This window comes from Bos taurus, chromosome 2 (assembly GCF_002263795.3).
Source record: "Bos taurus isolate L1 Dominette 01449 registration number 42190680 breed Hereford chromosome 2, ARS-UCD2.0, whole genome shotgun sequence".
In the NCBI taxonomy this organism is placed as follows: Eukaryota; Metazoa; Chordata; class Mammalia; order Artiodactyla; family Bovidae; genus Bos; species Bos taurus.
In genome coordinates, this window is record NC_037329.1 from 124,245,350 (window position 1) to 124,262,112 (window position 16,763).

Below are 16,763 nucleotides of genomic sequence, written 5' to 3' on the forward strand. Positions count from 1 at the left end.
GGGCTGGGTTATTATGCCCATTTTATGGATGGAGAAACTGAGGTCCAGAAAGAAGAGAGAGAGGGAGGGAACCCAGGCTCCCTGGATTCAGGCTGTGCAGGGCCCGGATGGAGCTCTGGAGACTGGAGTCTGCCTCCTCGCCACCTGTATACTGTAGACAAGCTACTCTATCTCTAAGCCTCATTTTCCCTCTGCTGTAAAATGGAATAATTATTTGCCTACCTCAAAGGATTGCTGGGAGAATAAAGTGAGATAACACCAAGCCTGGCACGTGCACCACCTTCAATACACAGAAGGCACCGTAAGGATCACTCCCAGGAGCCAAGCCCTGAAACCCCAAGTCTTCCACAAAGCGGACTCCAGGGCCCTGGCACAGGTGGCCATCTTCCCGGGCCTGTCAAGGAACGCCTGGCACAGGAGCAAGCCGAGGACTCTGGGCCACCTCCCCTCCCCTCCTGCCTTCATGCCTCAGGCATCCTGACTCATGGAGTCTCCATTTCTTCCTCTTGTTCTTCTTGATGTTGTTTTTCAGTCACTCAGTCATGTCTGATTCTTTGCAACCCCATGGACTGTAGCCCACCAGGCCCCTCTGTCCATGGGATTCTCCAGGCAAGAATACTGGAGTGGGTAGCCTTTCCCTTCTCCAGGGGATCTTCCCAACCCAGGGATCGGACCCAGGGCTCCCACATTGCAAGCAGATTCTTTACCATCTGAGCCACCAGGGAAGCCCCCTACAGCACTGAGCGCCTCCCAATGCCACACACATGCTCGCTCACGAACCACACCTATACACACACACTCATGCCCCACCTGGAACTCCTCCCGCAGCTGGGAGGAATTACTCTGAGGGTCAATGCGGATCATTTCCTTATAGGTGGCCTTGAATTCGCTGACAGGGATGGTGGTCTCCCCACACAGGCAGGCCTCCAGGATTGCATCATGGATAAAGATGTACTGCTCCTAGAACAGGAGGAGAGAATATGAGGAACCAGGAGGGGAGCAGAAGTGAGAGACTTCAGGGTCAGGAGGAGGCAAGTTCAAAGTTGCGGCTGGGGTGCTCTGAGGTAGAATCCAGCCATGTGTTACTCCATGTGGGACCCACCATACTTGAAACAGCCTCCACGGATATTTGTTCATTGATCTCACATTGCATCCCATAATAACCCTACGAGAAGCTCTGAAGGTGAGGGGACAGCCCAGGGTCACACATCTAGAGAGGAGACAAACCCAATAAGCAGTATGTCTTGACTGTAGAACTTATGACCTGGGCCCAGTGCTGTGTGACCTCACCCAAGTGAACACGATGGAGCTGAGCTTGGGAAGACCCTGAGAGGCTGGCAGCTGTGCGATGACCTAGAGGCAGGGGACGGCATGTGATGGGGAGGGAGGCTTCAGAGGGAGGGAATATATGTATGCATATGGCTGATTCATGTGGTTGTACAGCAGAAACTAACAACACTGCAAAGCAATTATCCTCCAGTCTTAAAGGATATCCTAGGATAAACCTGGAGAAGGCACTGGCACCCCACTCCAGTACTCTTGCCTGGAAAATCCCATGGACGGAGGAGCCTGGTGGGCTGCAGTCCATGGGGTCGCTAAGAGTCGGACACGACTGAGCAACTTCACTTTACTTTTCACTTTCATGCATTGGAGAAGGAGATGGCAACCCACTCGGGTGTTCTTGCCTGCAGAATCCCAGGGACGGGGGAGCCTGGTGGGCTGCCATCTATGGGGTCACACAGAGTCGGACACGACTGAAGTGACTTAGCAGCAGTAGCAGTAGCAGTATGATAAACCATTATAGAAAACAATATTCAAAAGAAGAATGTATATATGAGTAACCGGATCACTTTGCTGTACAATAGGAATTAACAACGTTGTAAATCATCTACGCTGTTGTTCAGTCACCAAGTCATGTCCGACTCTTCGCGACCCCATGGACTGCAGCATGCCAAGCTTCCCTGAACCTCACCATCTCCCGAGGTTTGCCCAAGTTCATGTCCACTGCCTCGATGATGCCATCCATCTCATCCAAATCAACTGACTTCAATAAAAATAAATTTTAAAAGAAAGAGGCTGGCAGGCCAAGTCCAGGGATGGGAAAGGACAAGGCGACATCCTAGGACACCTTTCTGACACCCTCCACCAGCTTCGCGCTCCCACACGAGGGACTCTTGTCCTGGAGGGGCTGTGGGGGAGGGCTGCACCCTCACCTCGGTCTGGATCATGTTGACGCGCCGGGAACAGAGGGTCTTCACGCAGTTGTAGATGTCCACGACGCCCTCACACTCCGCCATGTCCAGCATCACATCCAGAACGATGTAACACCCTGTGCGGCCAGTGCCCGCGCTGGGGAGAGAGCACCCGGGGGCCAGGTCAGAGGCCTGGGGAGGGAGCCCAGGACCGCGAAGAAGAAGAGAGGAGACCTGGGGCCCTGGGCCATATCTACACCACACAGGCGATGGGGGACATGGCGGAGCCTAAGAGGAGGCTGCAAGAGGAGTTCCAGGGAAAGTGACAGAGGACAGAGGGGGAGCTGGGCCTTGGGGATGGAGAGGAAAGAAAGGGTGGAGAGAATGCAGACCCAAAACCAGCTCAACTTGGCAGCTGTGATGGGGGAAGAGGAACAGAAGTGATGTTCAGTGTAACCCAAGAATGTTCTGGTCTCTTGGATGTCTGGAAATCTCCTACACATCCTTCAAAGCCCTACACACTTAAACCCATATTCAGTGGAGCCTCCAGGAAATGTCAGGCTTTTGAGTTCCCAGAGCAATCTGGGCGGACTCTTACCAAAACCCCCTTCCCTCTCCGTGGTCACTGTTTATGGGGCTGTCTCCCTGCCTCACTGTGAGCTCCTTGAGAGCTAGATGGGGTAGAACCCATCTCTGGAATCCTCACATTTAGCACCAGGTAGAGCAGGGTTGAGAGGAGGGGGGAGGACAAAGATGACACCAAGATCTCAAGCTTGAAAATGGTGAGAGCGACGTGTTGGCCAGGACACACAGCCAGTGGGTATCCCATATGCCACTGATAGGGGCTGGAATTAGTGAAACCACTTTGGAAAATTGTCCACAGTATCTAGGAAGGCTGAACATTCACAGAGCAATTCCACTCCTACGTACCTACCTCCCAGAAATGCAAGTGTGTGTGTCAGCCAAAAGACATGCAAGAGAATGTCCTTAGCAGCACTGTTCATAACAGCTCAAGGCTGGAAACCACCCAAATGCCTCCCCACAGCAGAATGGATAAGCACAGGGTGGTTTGTTCACACAGCAGAATTGGATACAATATGGATGAACCTTACAAGCATAAGGCTGAGAGAAAGTCAGACTCCAAGGAGCACCTGATGTGTGATTCCACTGATACAAAGTTCAAAAGCATGCACAATGAATCTCAGGCTTAGAAGTCAGGAGAGCGATCACTCTGGAAGGGAGGAGGTGGGGTACAGGCCAGAAGGGAGTTCCAGGGACTTCTGGGTTCTGTTAATGTTCTGTTTCTTGATCTGAGTAGTGCTGAGTCCTTCACAGTGAAATTGGGGAAATTCCTAAAGCTTACTTATTAGTACAATAACCCATAATAATCAGCTACACTTCTCAGTGTGCACACAACGGTGCCAATCCCAGAGCCGAAGCTCAAAGGGCAAAGGGCACCAGCGGGTCATTCTCCCCTGTCCTCTGCCTCTGAGCAGGATGGACTCGGGCCCGGTCTCCTTTAGGAACCTCGGACAACCTCGTTCCCCACCCCCTTCTCCCTGGGCTCCCCAGCACCCCACCTGCAGTGGATGACCACGGGCCCAGCGTCAGGGGGCGTGGAGGCCTTCACACGCCGGATGAAGGCCAGCAGCCCCGTGGCGTGGTAGGGGACGCCGTGCTCCGGCCAGGCCGTGAAGTGGAACTGGCGGACCTCGTGGCGGGCAGAGTAGCCTCTCTGGGGAGATAACAGAAGTGACAGTCAGAGCCCCTGCCAGCGTCTACCAGACACCTGCAGTGTGCCAGGCACGGGAGTGAGCGTCTCACCGCAGGCACTCAGTTCACCCCAATGAGACTAACGAGGTGGGTATTAATGACTCATTGTACAAGTAAGAAACCTAAGCCTCAAAGACGAGAAACCGCTTGCCCAAGACAAAACACACGTTAGGCAGGGGTTGGGCCAGGATCTGCAAGTCACCCACTTCCACCACCTGCTACACAACTGCCTGAAGAGATCATTTTGATGCTCTCAGTCTTAGTTCAAAGGAGGAAAACTATCCTTCCTCTGAGGACTTTATAGACAGTCAAATAAGACTGTGCCATCCCTCACCTGCGGCCTTTCATGAGTGATGTAACCACTCTTGAGCCTCACTTTCCCTATCTGTAAAATGGGGCTAATGGCAAAGGCCTAACCCACGGACTGAAGCAGGCCTGAAACAACACGTGTAACGAGCTGAGCACAGCCGGGCACAGAGCAGGATCGGCACCTGGCAGCTGTCCTCATCGTTCTCTACGTGCGCACCATCCTCATCATCTTGACTTCCTCTTGCAGTCAGCAGTCAAGACGGCCACCTTCCCATCCTTTCACAGTGCCCCCTGCTCGGGATGCAGAGGGCCACCCCCACCCTCCACTCCTGGGCTGGGGGGGCGGTGTGGGCCCTGCCCCACCTTCTCAGGCACCCCAGCAGGGGCCTGGTGACCACAGGAGACTCACCCGCTCCAGGGCAAAGCTGCGCACGACATACTCGGCTAGAGTCTCTGTCTTCACCAGCGTGATCTTGATGTCCCCGTACATGTCAGAGTCCTCCGGCCAGTACCGAGAGCATTTCACCTGGAGTCCCCAAGGGGCAGGCTCAGTGGGCTCTTCACTGCCCCCACCTGCCACGCCCCCTCCCCCGGGGCCCCACTTACCCTGCCCACCTCCACCAGTTTGGTGATCATGACAATGCTGGAACAGTGTTCCTGCCATACCATGCGCCAGAAGTCGTAGACCATCTCAGGCTTTGGCCCTGGGGCACAGAGAGGGCTTGTCTCTAAGGCCAGGTCTCCACCCAGGCCTAGCACACCACTGCCCACACCACTGATGCAGGCCAGGAGGGTCCTGAGCCCCAGTGGGGGCTTCATGCTCACCCCCACACACCCCCATCAACTGTCCTTGGGGTGGTCATTATCAGAGAGAGCCTGCCTGGAGACCCCGGTCATCCTGAGTGGAACCCAGGAGGAAGAGCTGGAGGGCCATGGCACAAGCTTCCAGGAGGGATAGACAGACGGACAGTGGAGAGGATAAGACACAGCCCAAGGGACCCAGGCAGCCCCCAGACCAAGAGGCACAGTCCACACCCATGAGGACCGAGGCTGGCTGACCCTTTTGCATGCAGACAGACAGGTGGACCAGGAGATACACACAGACAGCAGACGTCGGGAGACACAAACACAAAGAGGGAACAGATATGGATGTCCAGATTCCAGAAGATCCAGACAGACAGACAGATGGAAGGCAGACAGGGAGGCAGGCAGAGCAGCAGGGAAGGCAGGAAGGCAGACAGAGGGCACTCAGCACACTGGGGCGGGGGTGGGGGGAACATGGGCAGAGTACCTTGAGTGGCTATGAAGTGATTTGACCTGTGGTAACCCTGGAACAGGAGAAGAGGGTGTGTTAAGACCCGGAGGATTGGCCCCTCACTTGCTCAGGCCCCTCTGCCCTCCTCTCCCAGCAGCTGCACACACAGCCCCCACTCAGGGAAGTGCCCCACCCTCTTGACCTGTCCTTTGCCCATCCCCAAGTAAGGAAGGAAGTAGAGCCTGGATACCAGGGTCGTGGGTTTAAACCCATCTTTGCTACGTGATCCAAGGGAAGACACGACTCCTTCACAGGCCTAGAGGGTCTCCCCTTTCATAATTGGGGATAATTGTCTGTAATCTGCTTATAACCCAGCTGCTCTTTGGAGACAAATACATTGCAGAGTCACCCTACCTTGTTCCCAAAGCCCCAGAGACCCTAAGCAATCCCAGGCCCCAGGCTGGGTCTTGTCAGTTATCTCAGCCCTGCTCAGGGCAACCAGAATGGGCAATGTCCCTCCCCACAACCCGGTCACCCAGGGCTTGGGGTGGCCCAATGAAGGCTTCAGGTTAGGAGCAAGTGAGCACAGGAGTTGCTCATGGCCCTTAGATAAAATGTTTTTTAAAATCTTCAAAGTCAATAATAATGATAATAACGATAATAAATAACTTACATAGTTATTTATTAAAATAATAATAAATGTTTGAGGCCCTGTTATGGACACATACTGTGCTAAGCACTTTACCTGTATTATCTCCCACAAATGAGGCCAAGAGCTACTTTCATCTTCCATCCCCAGAGCGCCCAGGCTGAGAAGTGGAACCAGCCAGACTCCACTCCCACCCTGAGGCGGGAACCACCCATGAGATCTTGCCCACATGAGACACCCAGGGAATCGATGCAGGTGACACGGGATAAGTAAGAAGCATTGCAGAGCTGGTGCAAGAGACCAGACACTGGCCTCAAGTTCACACCCTCAACACAGCTCCCAGCAAATCCTTTGACCCAGTGGGCTTCCCAGGCCCAAGGGGCCCTGCAGTCAGACTGCCAGAGCACAAATCCCAATTCTATACAACTCCTGCTAAGTGTTGGGCAAATTCCTTTATCTCTTTATGTCTATATTTTCACATCTGTACAACAAATAATTATAGTATTTATCTCCTTGGGCTGCTGTGAAGGGTAAAGTTACACACATTAAGGGCTTGGCACATGGCAAACACAAAGCCAGTAGTTAATCGAGAGTCGCCTTTATTACTGCTACCACTTTAAATGTCAACAAGTATCACTGAAGGTCTCAGTGGTGTGAACATCGAGAATTACTGGGCAGACAGCAGTGTACAACAGCAGTTAACAATACAAGTCTTGGGTCAGGCTGAGCTGGGTCTCTGCTGCCAAGTAGTAACTGTGTGATTCTAGGCACTAAGCAGGCACTTCTCAGCCTTTAATGTGCATGCGAATCTCCTGGAGATCTTGTTAAAAGGCAGATTCAGATTCAGACGGTCTGGGGCGGGGCCTGGGATTGTGCATTTCCAACCAGATCCCAGGTGGTGCCAAGGTGGGGCCTCAAAACACACTTGGAGTAGCCAGGCTCTCTGACTCTCTAAGCCTCTGTTCTCCTCCAGAATATGAGAATAATACCAAGACACGCACTTGCTGTATACCTACACGTTCCCATGAAAATGACCAAAACACAGTCAAAGTTACCAAGAATGAAGAGCCTCCCAGAGTCACTCAACCCTCACTACCGGAACCTCTCCAGGCCTAGCCTAACTCCTTCCCACTGTCTCCCCAGCCACGCCTCTGCTTCATTTTAGGGGAGATGCTGGGCAACTGGGGTCAGAGGGGGCGCTCGGCAGAGGTGCTGCCAGTGTTGCCCTCCACCTCCAGCCTGAGTCAAGCTGGGAACAGGCTACTCCACTAAAGCCAGTTTGCCTGAGACTCTCACACGAGGGCCAGAGTCTCCAGTGCCCAGCATATTGCCAGCACCCAACTGCTAATCAACACATACAGCAAACAGCTCAATACTTTTTCAGACAGATGGCTTTCAATATCTGCATGTTCACTTTTTAGTTGCACATGTGCATTATTGCACAATTACGTCACACAGAGGACAGTGAAATGGAAAGTTTTAAATGATCAGATGCTAAAGGAAGATAAGGAGGCCACCGTGAGCACACCCGCTTTAGAGACCAGGATTAGAGAGCAGGGGTGCTCCTACTCTGGGGCATCAGCATGTCCTAGGAGCCTGTTCCTGGGCAGACACTCGCCCCTCCCTGGTGCCTTTGGGCAGAGCTAGGAGACTGACTACCTGCACAGTGGGCAAGGCCCCTGGGGCATCCCAATGCCCCCAAAGAGAGAGATCCAGGGTCTCATGTAAGGGTGGGAGGGTCTCATGTAAGGGTACAGGGCTCAGGTTGGATTTGAGGCCCCAGCTCTGCTAATCCAGAGCCTTGGGGCCATGAGTAAGCCACTCAATCTTTTTAAGCCTCAGTTTTGTCATCTGCCAAGTGCAGGTCTCGACCTCATAGAGTGTGGCAAAGATGACATGAGGTGTCAGAAATGCCTGGCACAGAGCACGTACTCAGCCAATAATGTTTTTGGTAACAGGCCTTTGAAAATGAAATAAGCCATGTCCCCTCAGGGAATTTCATAAGAGTCTGGCAACAACTAAATGAATGTGTCATGTGGAGATTGAGATGTAAAAACGTATAATGATCTAGGGATTACTCAGCCGTCCAGCGGTTAAGACTCCACACTCCCAATGCAGGGAGCACAGATTCAATCCCTGATTGGGAAATTGATTGGGGAACTAAGATCCCATAGGCCACGCCGTGTGGCCAAAAAATTTAAAATAAAAAAAATTTTTAAGTAAAAAAATATATATAATGATCTATATTCATCACCTCCTAATGGGGGTGCTAAGGCTGAGTACACCCATTGCCTTCTGTGGGTCTAATATTCCATGTAAGTTTAGCAACTTTACAAATCAACTGTGTAAAGAAACTCAAAATAACGCAGAGGGTATCTAGGAGCACTTAAGGAACAACTGTCATCTCCAGCATAAGCGACAGCAGGGACCTTACACTTTATATATTAGTGCAAGGCCCCAAGCATATACACGTTGTCTGAAAGTCTAATAATGAGTTGTATTTTTGCAATCAGAAAAAAGCCAGACATACATTTGTAAAAGAAAAAAGAAGATAAAATAGACAAGGTACCCAAAAAAATAATCCCATCAGGTATCAACTGTTACAAAAGTTACATTAAAAAAATCAAATGAGAGGACTCTGCTAGATGAAATTTTTTTTTAATTCTTATAAGGCCCAAACATAGCAAAATTTTTTAAGATAAAATACCCAACTGTTCCCCCAAAATAAAACATTCAAATTAGGGCTAAATTTGGGGCAAAGTGGTGAGGGTTGAGTTTCAAGCAAACTGATCACAAAGGGTTGTAACACAAGGGAAATTACTATTAAAGGGGAGTGCCTGGGGCCACCCCTGCTCCCTGGAAGGCCCGGACCCCCAAGCAGTGGGGGGACAGGGCACCCAGGGCAGCTCCTGCCACCCGACCACTCCCAGACCCACAGAAGGTATGGTTAATGAGGACTCATAGGGCACAGGGAGCTGGGGAGAAGGGCGACAGAGGTGGTGGCCAGGGAGGTGGCTAGGACCTGGGGAGGTACCCGGACACTGCAGGCCCCCCCTTAGGGTAGAGGAGATGGAGGGCATTGTTTACAACAGGGGTCGTGTCAAACTTTCAGTCCCGGGGGCCCCTGACCAGGCTGCTGAAGTGGACGGTTGGTGCTGGGCACACAAGTGGAGGAGAAGGAAGACAAAGACGAGAGAGAGAGAGAGAGAGAGAGAGAGAGAGACAGCCAGAGACTGTGAGAGAGCCTGAGATACGGCCGGTCAGACAGACAGGAGGAGGAGGAAACGGGAGAGAGATACTTACTTCACGGTTTATCCGAATCTTAATGATTCCAGTGAGGGAACAGGACAAAGCAAAAGAGACAGATATTAGGCCAGAGGCAGATGGAGGTGGACGGCGGAGCACAGGAGTGGCTGGAATGGGTGATGCCCAGCAGGCGTGGCAGAGCAGAGACGGGTGGCCGGGCCTGGGCAAGAAAAGGGCAGGGGCAGGGCCCTGGCAGGGCCGCAGGAGAAGCCGACTAGGGCCTTGAGGACCCCGAAGCGAGGCCCCTGTCCCTGTCCCCAAAGCTGCCCAAGTCTGAGAGGTGAGGCCAGGTCCGACCATACTGCAGCCTGGGGAGAGGGTGGGGGAGGGGTGGGTGGGCGAGAAAGCAAGGGATTCTGGCAAATATGGGCGAGCGCATCTGGCCACCAGGAGGAAGTGAAGAAGGAGAAGAGAGGTCACCTCCACCGTCCCTGATTGCCCCCCGCTTCCAGATACACCTCTGACCTGGCACACTGGTCCTGCCTGAGATTACCCTTCCCTTCCCTCTCCAGCCACCTAAAGCCAGCACAAGCCCTCTGCCTCCATGCAGCCCAACACAGCTAAAGCTGACCCCACCACTACCTTCGTGGTACGATGCTGAGAAAGTCATTCACTTCTCTTTCCTGGCCTGTGACTGCCCATCTAACCTGAATTCATTTTAGTTGTATGTTTATGAGCCTCCCCGACTAGAATCTACGGATTCAAGGAAAGCAGGGACTATGTCTCCTTTTTCACAGGTGTATTCCCGGTGGCCAGCACAATGCCTGGTACACAGAAGATGCTCAAAATATATTTAACATCTAACGAATGAATAAGTGATTCTCTGCACACTTGACTTGCTGCCGGTCGGGGAGTCTGATCAGCGTCCCTGGGCCTGTCCTGTCCCACTCTCATCCACACTTGGGGAGCAGATTCATCGCCTCTTCCTCACACCCAAGCCCAGGCCCCCCTGGCTGCCTGCCCTGTCTCCGGCCCCTCCTCCATCTGGTCCAGCCTGACCAGTAGCTGCTGCAGCTGGCAGGACAGCCGTGTCATCAGCAGCAAAAGCTCTGGAGACCCCGACCAGCTGAGATGCGGCTCCCTTCTTGACCATTTGCAAGCTGGGTCACCTAGAGGAAAAGTGGCTTCACCTCTCTGAGCCCCAGTTTTCCTCACCTGTAAAGTGAGGCCACGATGCTGACCACAGCATAGGGTGGTTGTCGGGATTATAGACAATTAAATATTTGGCATAAAGTGCTTAGCACAGTGCTTGGCACACACTACATGGTCAGTTAACCTGAGTTTGTCACAGTCCAACACTTCCAATACTCCCTGACGCCCCTAGGAAAAACGCCCAGCTCCTCAGCCTGCCATTCGAGGCCTTCACAGTCCAGCCCCTGCCTGACTCAGCCTGACTGTGTGCCGTGAGAACCCCACCTCCAGCCTCGGGGCCCCTCACGGAGAAGGGACCTGTCCTCACCTCTAGGCCTGGCTGTCTGCCCTCTTGCCTCCATTCTGCTTCACTCACACTCCACCCCAGGGAAGCCCTCCTGACAGCCACCGCCCACCCTGTCCTCCCCTCCGCTGAGCTCCCTGGCACTGACTGCAGGAGGTGGGGGCGCTCAGAAATCCAGCCATGTGAACCCCGACTTCTTCCCTGCCGGCCCCGCCCCGCCCGGACAGTGAGCCTGGAGCGGCCAGGGCCAGTCGGCGGACACGACGGGCTGAGGCACTCACGTCTATGTAGTTGGCGTTAATGTAGTCGGCGTCAGGGTCTCCCAGCATCGGGTGCAGCTTCACTCGGTGCCGATCGTCTGGAAACACAGAGCACGTGGCCGTGGGGTGGGCAGGGGCTGAACTGGGGAGCCCAGCCTGGGGGCAGTAGCGGGGAGGCTTCCTGGAGGCCAGAGCCAGGGCACAGGCAGGGCAGTCAGGGAACCTAGAGACTCAGGGCTGACCAGCGGGCCCTCCGTACTGCTGGAGGTAGGACAGGCCAGTGCTTAGTCGGGGCTGCAGCGTCAAGGAGGCCCGAGGCCCGGTGCTGCTCCGGCAAGTGTCAGCTGTGTGACGCCGGGAGCGGGGCTTAACCTCCCAAGCCTCAGTTTCCTCATCTGTAAAGTGGGAGTTCTACTACATCCCACGTCACAGGACTGCTGAGAATACTAAGTCAGATGAGGAGCGGGGTGCTCAGCGTACAGCCTGGCCTGCAACAGGCCCTCCATAAATGGCTCACTCTGCTCTTCTCCCTCTTCCTGCTTCCTCCCACCCACTGCCCCCGACCGCAGGCCCTCCCGCAGGACTCACAGGCAGGCATGGGCTCCTGCCGGCCACCCTTGACCTTGTCTTTCTTCTTTGTAGCATCCCAGCCTTCAAAGAAGCTCTGTCAGAAGGGAAAGGCATAGTTAGTTGCGGGGAGGGAAGCCCCTCCCCTCCCAAGAGCCCGACCCTGACAGGAGGAGGCAGGACCACGGTAAGGGTCAGGTTCAGGGTTAAACTTGGGGCCTGAGATGAAGTCACTGTATATTCCTTTATATGTGAGGGACTAAGTTTAATACCGAGCAGTGTGGGGAGGGGAGTGAGAAATAGAGGGGGAAAGAGGTAATTATAGTTCAGAGACATTTCAGAATGAAGGTTAAGCTTAGGTCAAATCCAGGTCTGAGCTGGGATGAAGGTAAAGGTGAGGGTCAAAATAAGTCCAGACAGAGGTAGGATGGGATTCGAGTCAGAGTTCAAACGGAGCTCAGGATGAAAGTTAGGGTCAAAGTCACACTGGGGTTTAGGCTGGAGGTCAGGGTCAGTATTGGTGGTCAGGTCCACATCAGGGATAGAAAAAGGATCCTGGCAGGGTCCAGACAGAGACCGACATAAGATTCAGACACTTTTTAAGTCAGAGTTAGGATGAGGGAGAAACCAGGTCAGGCTGAGATTAGGGCCAAGGTCAAGGCCAAGAAATTAGCTTAAAATGGGGACTGTCAGGGCAAGGATCCATCCGGGGACCAGCTGAGGGCTGCCAGGGTCCACAGTGAGGAGGAGCCAAGGGAGGCCCTGGCGAGGGGTCCCAGCTGGACGGGGGCAGGCACCTCATACTCCTGCTTGAAGCCATAGCCCTCGGCCGTCTTCATCTGGTTGATGTGCTGCAGGAGATCGGCCACACGCACCGCGGGGTGCAGCTGCCCCGTGTGATACGGGGAGCCCTTCCGGCCACATGGCCGCCGCGGTGAGCCCCCCAGGAGGCTGCTGGCCTCAGTGACCCCACTGCCGCGCTGGTCTCCTGCAGCCAGAGAAAGGGAAAAGGGGTTCCTGACGTGCACAGGCCCCAGCCGGGGGAACCCCACATGGACTCAGGGGAGCTGAGGGAGGGATGGGAGCACAGCCAGCGTGGAGGATGTCCGGGTTGTTTGCTGGAGCCAGGCAGCTGGCTGGGCCGCCCTGGGTGGCCCTGGACGAGCCCCTTCCCTGGGGCATCCCGGTCTTCGCATTGGTAGAATGAGGGGATCGGGCCCCCCGCTCTGGGGACCCTTCTGGCCCAGCCCTGAGGCTGGGATCCCTCACCCCCTTACCCTCCCGGGCTCCCCAGCGAGGGCCCCCTCTGTGACTTCATCCACTGCCTGCAGGGGGCAGGGCTCAGCAGAGCCCAGACATCCCCTCCTTCCTCCCCCTCTTCCAGGGAACAATCTGAAACACTGACAACTCCCAGCAATCACCCCATTCAGACAAGCAAGTCCCAAAATTAGCTGCCGTTGCCACCCCCTCCACAGATGAGCGGGAAGCACCTGAATAGAGGCGTTTCTCCAGCGCAAGCATTTCCATTGTCAGCCTGTGTGGCAGCTCAGCCCATGGAGAGCAGGTGGAGAGGTTCACGCTGCCCCACACTCCAGAAAACCATCCCTTCCCCGTGGACCACCACTCCCCAGCTCTCCTGGCCAGCCTCCCCAAGAACATCCCACCCTGGTCCCCAGGGTCAGGTCCTGGGATGGAGGAACAGCCCTGCTCAGCCACACCTAGCTTCCAACACTCACTCCCACACACTCAGCATGTATTCCCTCCTCCTGGGCTGGCTGCTGTGCAGGGGCTTTCTCTGCATGTCTCACCACTGTTCTCTGCCCAGCTCTGAGCCGGCAGGGGCAGGCGGAGGACTCCCAGGGGGCCTCCCTTCCCAAGTCTTCACACATGGTCTTCCTCTGCCCCTCTCCCCACTGATGCCCGGTGAACTCATATCCATCCTTCAGGTCTGGACTCTTAATTCCCAGTCTTACTAATGGGTGGAATGAATGCAGTATTCAGACAGACACTGCAACCCCACCCCGGGTAGCTCCACTTCCCCAAACTCCAATCTCTGCCTCCTCAAATCAGGGAGACTGCAGGCCCTGCTTGGGTTCCACTTCCTGTGCCAAGGTTTGAAAGCTGCCTCCAGGTAGAGGGGCGATGCGAGGCAGGTGCTTCGGTTTGTTTTGCTTTTCTCAGGAATCACAGTGGCAGACTGCCTGGTGCCCAACGTCTGAAAACAACTGTTTCACATGTTTTATCCAGATTTCCAGTTGCTTACAGCTGGAGGGCAAGCCACGTACCAGTTACACACGTGTATGTGTGTGTGTGTGTGTGTGTGTGTGAGTTACTTATGTCTCTTTGTGACCTCATGGACTGTAGCCCACCAGGCTCCTCTGTCCATGGAATTCTCCAGGCAAGAATACTGGGGTTGGTTGCCATTTCCTTCTCCAGGGCATCTTCCCTACCCAGGGATCAAACCCAGGTCTTCTGAATTGCAGGCAGATTCTTTACTGTCTGAGCCACCAGGGAAGCCCACCCATTACACATTTGTGGTCAAATGCCTCAAGCTCTTCATTTTTTAGGTAGAGAAACTGAGATCTGAAGAGGAGAGATTTGCCTAAAGTCGTGGCTGCCCAAGTGTGTTCCAGAAAATACTGGTCTTGCCAGATGACTCACGTATTCAACAAAGAGAAGGTCATGGGGAGGGGTTCTGTGTTTTAAAGGAGTTTGTGAAATTCTGGTTTAAATAAAAATAAGTCGGTTGTTTTCCCCTGTGAAACCTCCTAGGGCTTCCAACAAGTTAGTGCGTATTTTAAATCTCCAAGAGATGGGTGGGAATGGCAAGGTTTCACCTCCGTCTTTTACCACCGACAGTTTGTTTGTTTCATGAAATATCCTCAGGGGAATACAGTATACTATGGCGATTAAGAGACAGTATCTGGTGTCAGACAGGCTTCAGATCAAATCCCAGCTCTGCATGTAACCTTGGGGATGTTACTTACTCTCCAGAAATTTCCCTTTTCATATGGCAAATGAAGATTAAAACTGTTACTCTCCAATCTGATGGTATAAATATTCAATGTGCATGCACGCTAAGTCACTTCAGTCGTGTCTGACTCTTTGTGACCCTGTGGACTGTAGCCCGCCAGGCTCCTCTGTCCATGTGATTCTCCAGGCAAGAATACTGGAGTGGGTTGCCATTTCCTTCTCCAGGGGATGGATCTTCCTGACCCAGGGATCAAGCCCAGGTCTCCTGCGTATCCTGCACTGCAGGCAGATTCTATACCAAGATTATGTATATACAGCACCCATCCCAGTGCCTGGCACATGAGCACCTGCAGATGGGGCTGTGGACATCATCGGGAGTTTCCAGGAAAAGGAGGATCCCCCTGAGTCTCAGAAAGCCAGGCCAGATGGTTGACAAGAGGTGGCCTTTCTGCCCGGGTCCTTCTCCACCACTGGATCCTGGTCTAAGACATGACAATTCTTAGAGCATCCACAACAAGCACACAAGACAAACACACAAATTTCAAGCCAAAAAAAAGATTTCTGGTGGTTCAAAGATCTCAGAGATGAAGGGGATCTCTGAGATCTCTGAAGGGGTCTCTAAGGGTTCTTCACGGAAACCGTGTTGAAGCTCCATAGTGAGCTCTCCAGGCAGAAAATCCAGCAGCTCATCTCAGAGATTTTGAAAGGCTGAAAGCCCTGATACGGCCTCACAAGTAGGCATGGAATCATCTGGCAATGGCTGAAGACGAGCAAACGCCCCCTCTGGTTGGGAGGAAGCCAGAGCCAAATCTGGGCAGCTTCCAGGTAAGCCCGAGAGCAACACAAGATGTTCTCCAAACAAGACCACCAGAGGACAAAGGATGATGAATGATGATGCTGCCAAGAAGATGCTCCATTTCCTGGGCCCAGAGAAGACATGTCCTTACTCTTCTCACCCATGCATTCCCATGGGATCTCTCTCTCTCTAACACACACACACACACACACACACACACACACACACAGATCCTGAGGACTAGCTTGCCCACACAGCTGGAAGCCCCTGAAAGGATGAGAGAAAGGAAGGTAAGAGCCAGCCCTCAGCTTCTTGTCTTTCTCCAGCTCCATAATGATTATGGGATAATTTGGGGGAGTAACCACTGGATGCTTGCTCCTTGGAAGAAAAGTTATGACCAACCTAGACAGCATATTAAAAAGCAGAGACATTACTTTGCCAACAAAGGTCCATCTAGTCAAAGCTATGGTTTTCCCAGTAGTCATGTATGGATGTGAAAGCTGGACTATAAAGAAAGCTGAGCACTAAAGAATTGATGCTTTTGAACTGTGGTGTTGGAGAAGACCCTTGAGAGTCCCTTGGACAGCAAGGAGATCCAACCAGTCCATCCTAAAGGAAATCAGTCCTGAATATTCACTGGAAGGACTGATGCTGAAGCTGAAACTCCAATACTTTGGCCACCTGATGCGAAGACCTGACTCATCTGAAAAGACCCTGATGCTGGGAAAGATTGAAAGTGGGAGGAGAAGGGGACAACAGAGGATGAGATGGTTGGATGGCATCACCAACTCGATGGACATGAGTTTGAGTAAATGCCGGGAGCTGGTGATGGACAGGGAGGCCTGGTGTACTGCAGTCCATGGGGTTGCAAAGAGTTGGACACGACTGAGCGACTGAACTGAACTGAACTGAACTGAACCACTGGACAGCTGATGTTTTGCGGGGAGGACTGGAGGCCCAGAGGAAAGAACACTGAGTGTGGAGTCAGAGAAGCCTGAATGTGAATTCTGACTCAAGTCACTTGACCTCTCTGGACCTCGGTTTCCTCATTTGAAAATGAGGATCCTTAGATTTCCCTCAAAGACAGGCATTTCCCCCAATTCCCATCCACCCTTGATGAAGACAGGCCACCAGTTATGCAACCAACAGCACACTATACTCCTTCACTATCTGCAATTAGCAAGCAACTTTAAAGAAACACAACCTGTAACAATAGCTAACAATATCTAACATACTGAGGGCTTTCAT

At 53.1% G+C, this 16,763-nt stretch overlaps 1 protein-coding gene across 4 annotated transcripts in view; it reads right to left on the reverse strand.

Annotated features, from left to right (window-relative positions):
* The window catches only part of PTPRU (protein tyrosine phosphatase receptor type U), an 88,495-nt gene that overhangs the window by 8,166 nt on the left and 63,566 nt on the right, over positions 1–16,763 (reverse strand). For 2 of the 4 annotated variants that reach the window (XM_024976169.2, XM_024976162.2), the window contains 10 exons: positions 12,544–12,734; positions 11,768–11,843; positions 11,201–11,277; positions 9,482–9,499; positions 5,566–5,602; positions 4,881–4,978; positions 4,684–4,800; positions 3,773–3,927; positions 2,214–2,349; positions 811–960 (listed from right to left, as the gene is read on the reverse strand). In XM_024976169.2, the coding sequence (XP_024831937.1) occupies positions 811–960; positions 2,214–2,349; positions 3,773–3,927; positions 4,684–4,800; positions 4,881–4,978; positions 5,566–5,602; positions 9,482–9,499; positions 11,201–11,277; positions 11,768–11,843; positions 12,544–12,734 (1,055 nt within the window). The remainder of the gene's footprint in view (positions 1–810; positions 961–2,213; positions 2,350–3,772; positions 3,928–4,683; positions 4,801–4,880; positions 4,979–5,565; positions 5,603–9,481; positions 9,500–11,200; positions 11,278–11,767; positions 11,844–12,543; positions 12,735–16,763) is intronic. The other 2 variants (XM_005203219.5, NM_001191494.1) reach the window with 1 other exon arrangement.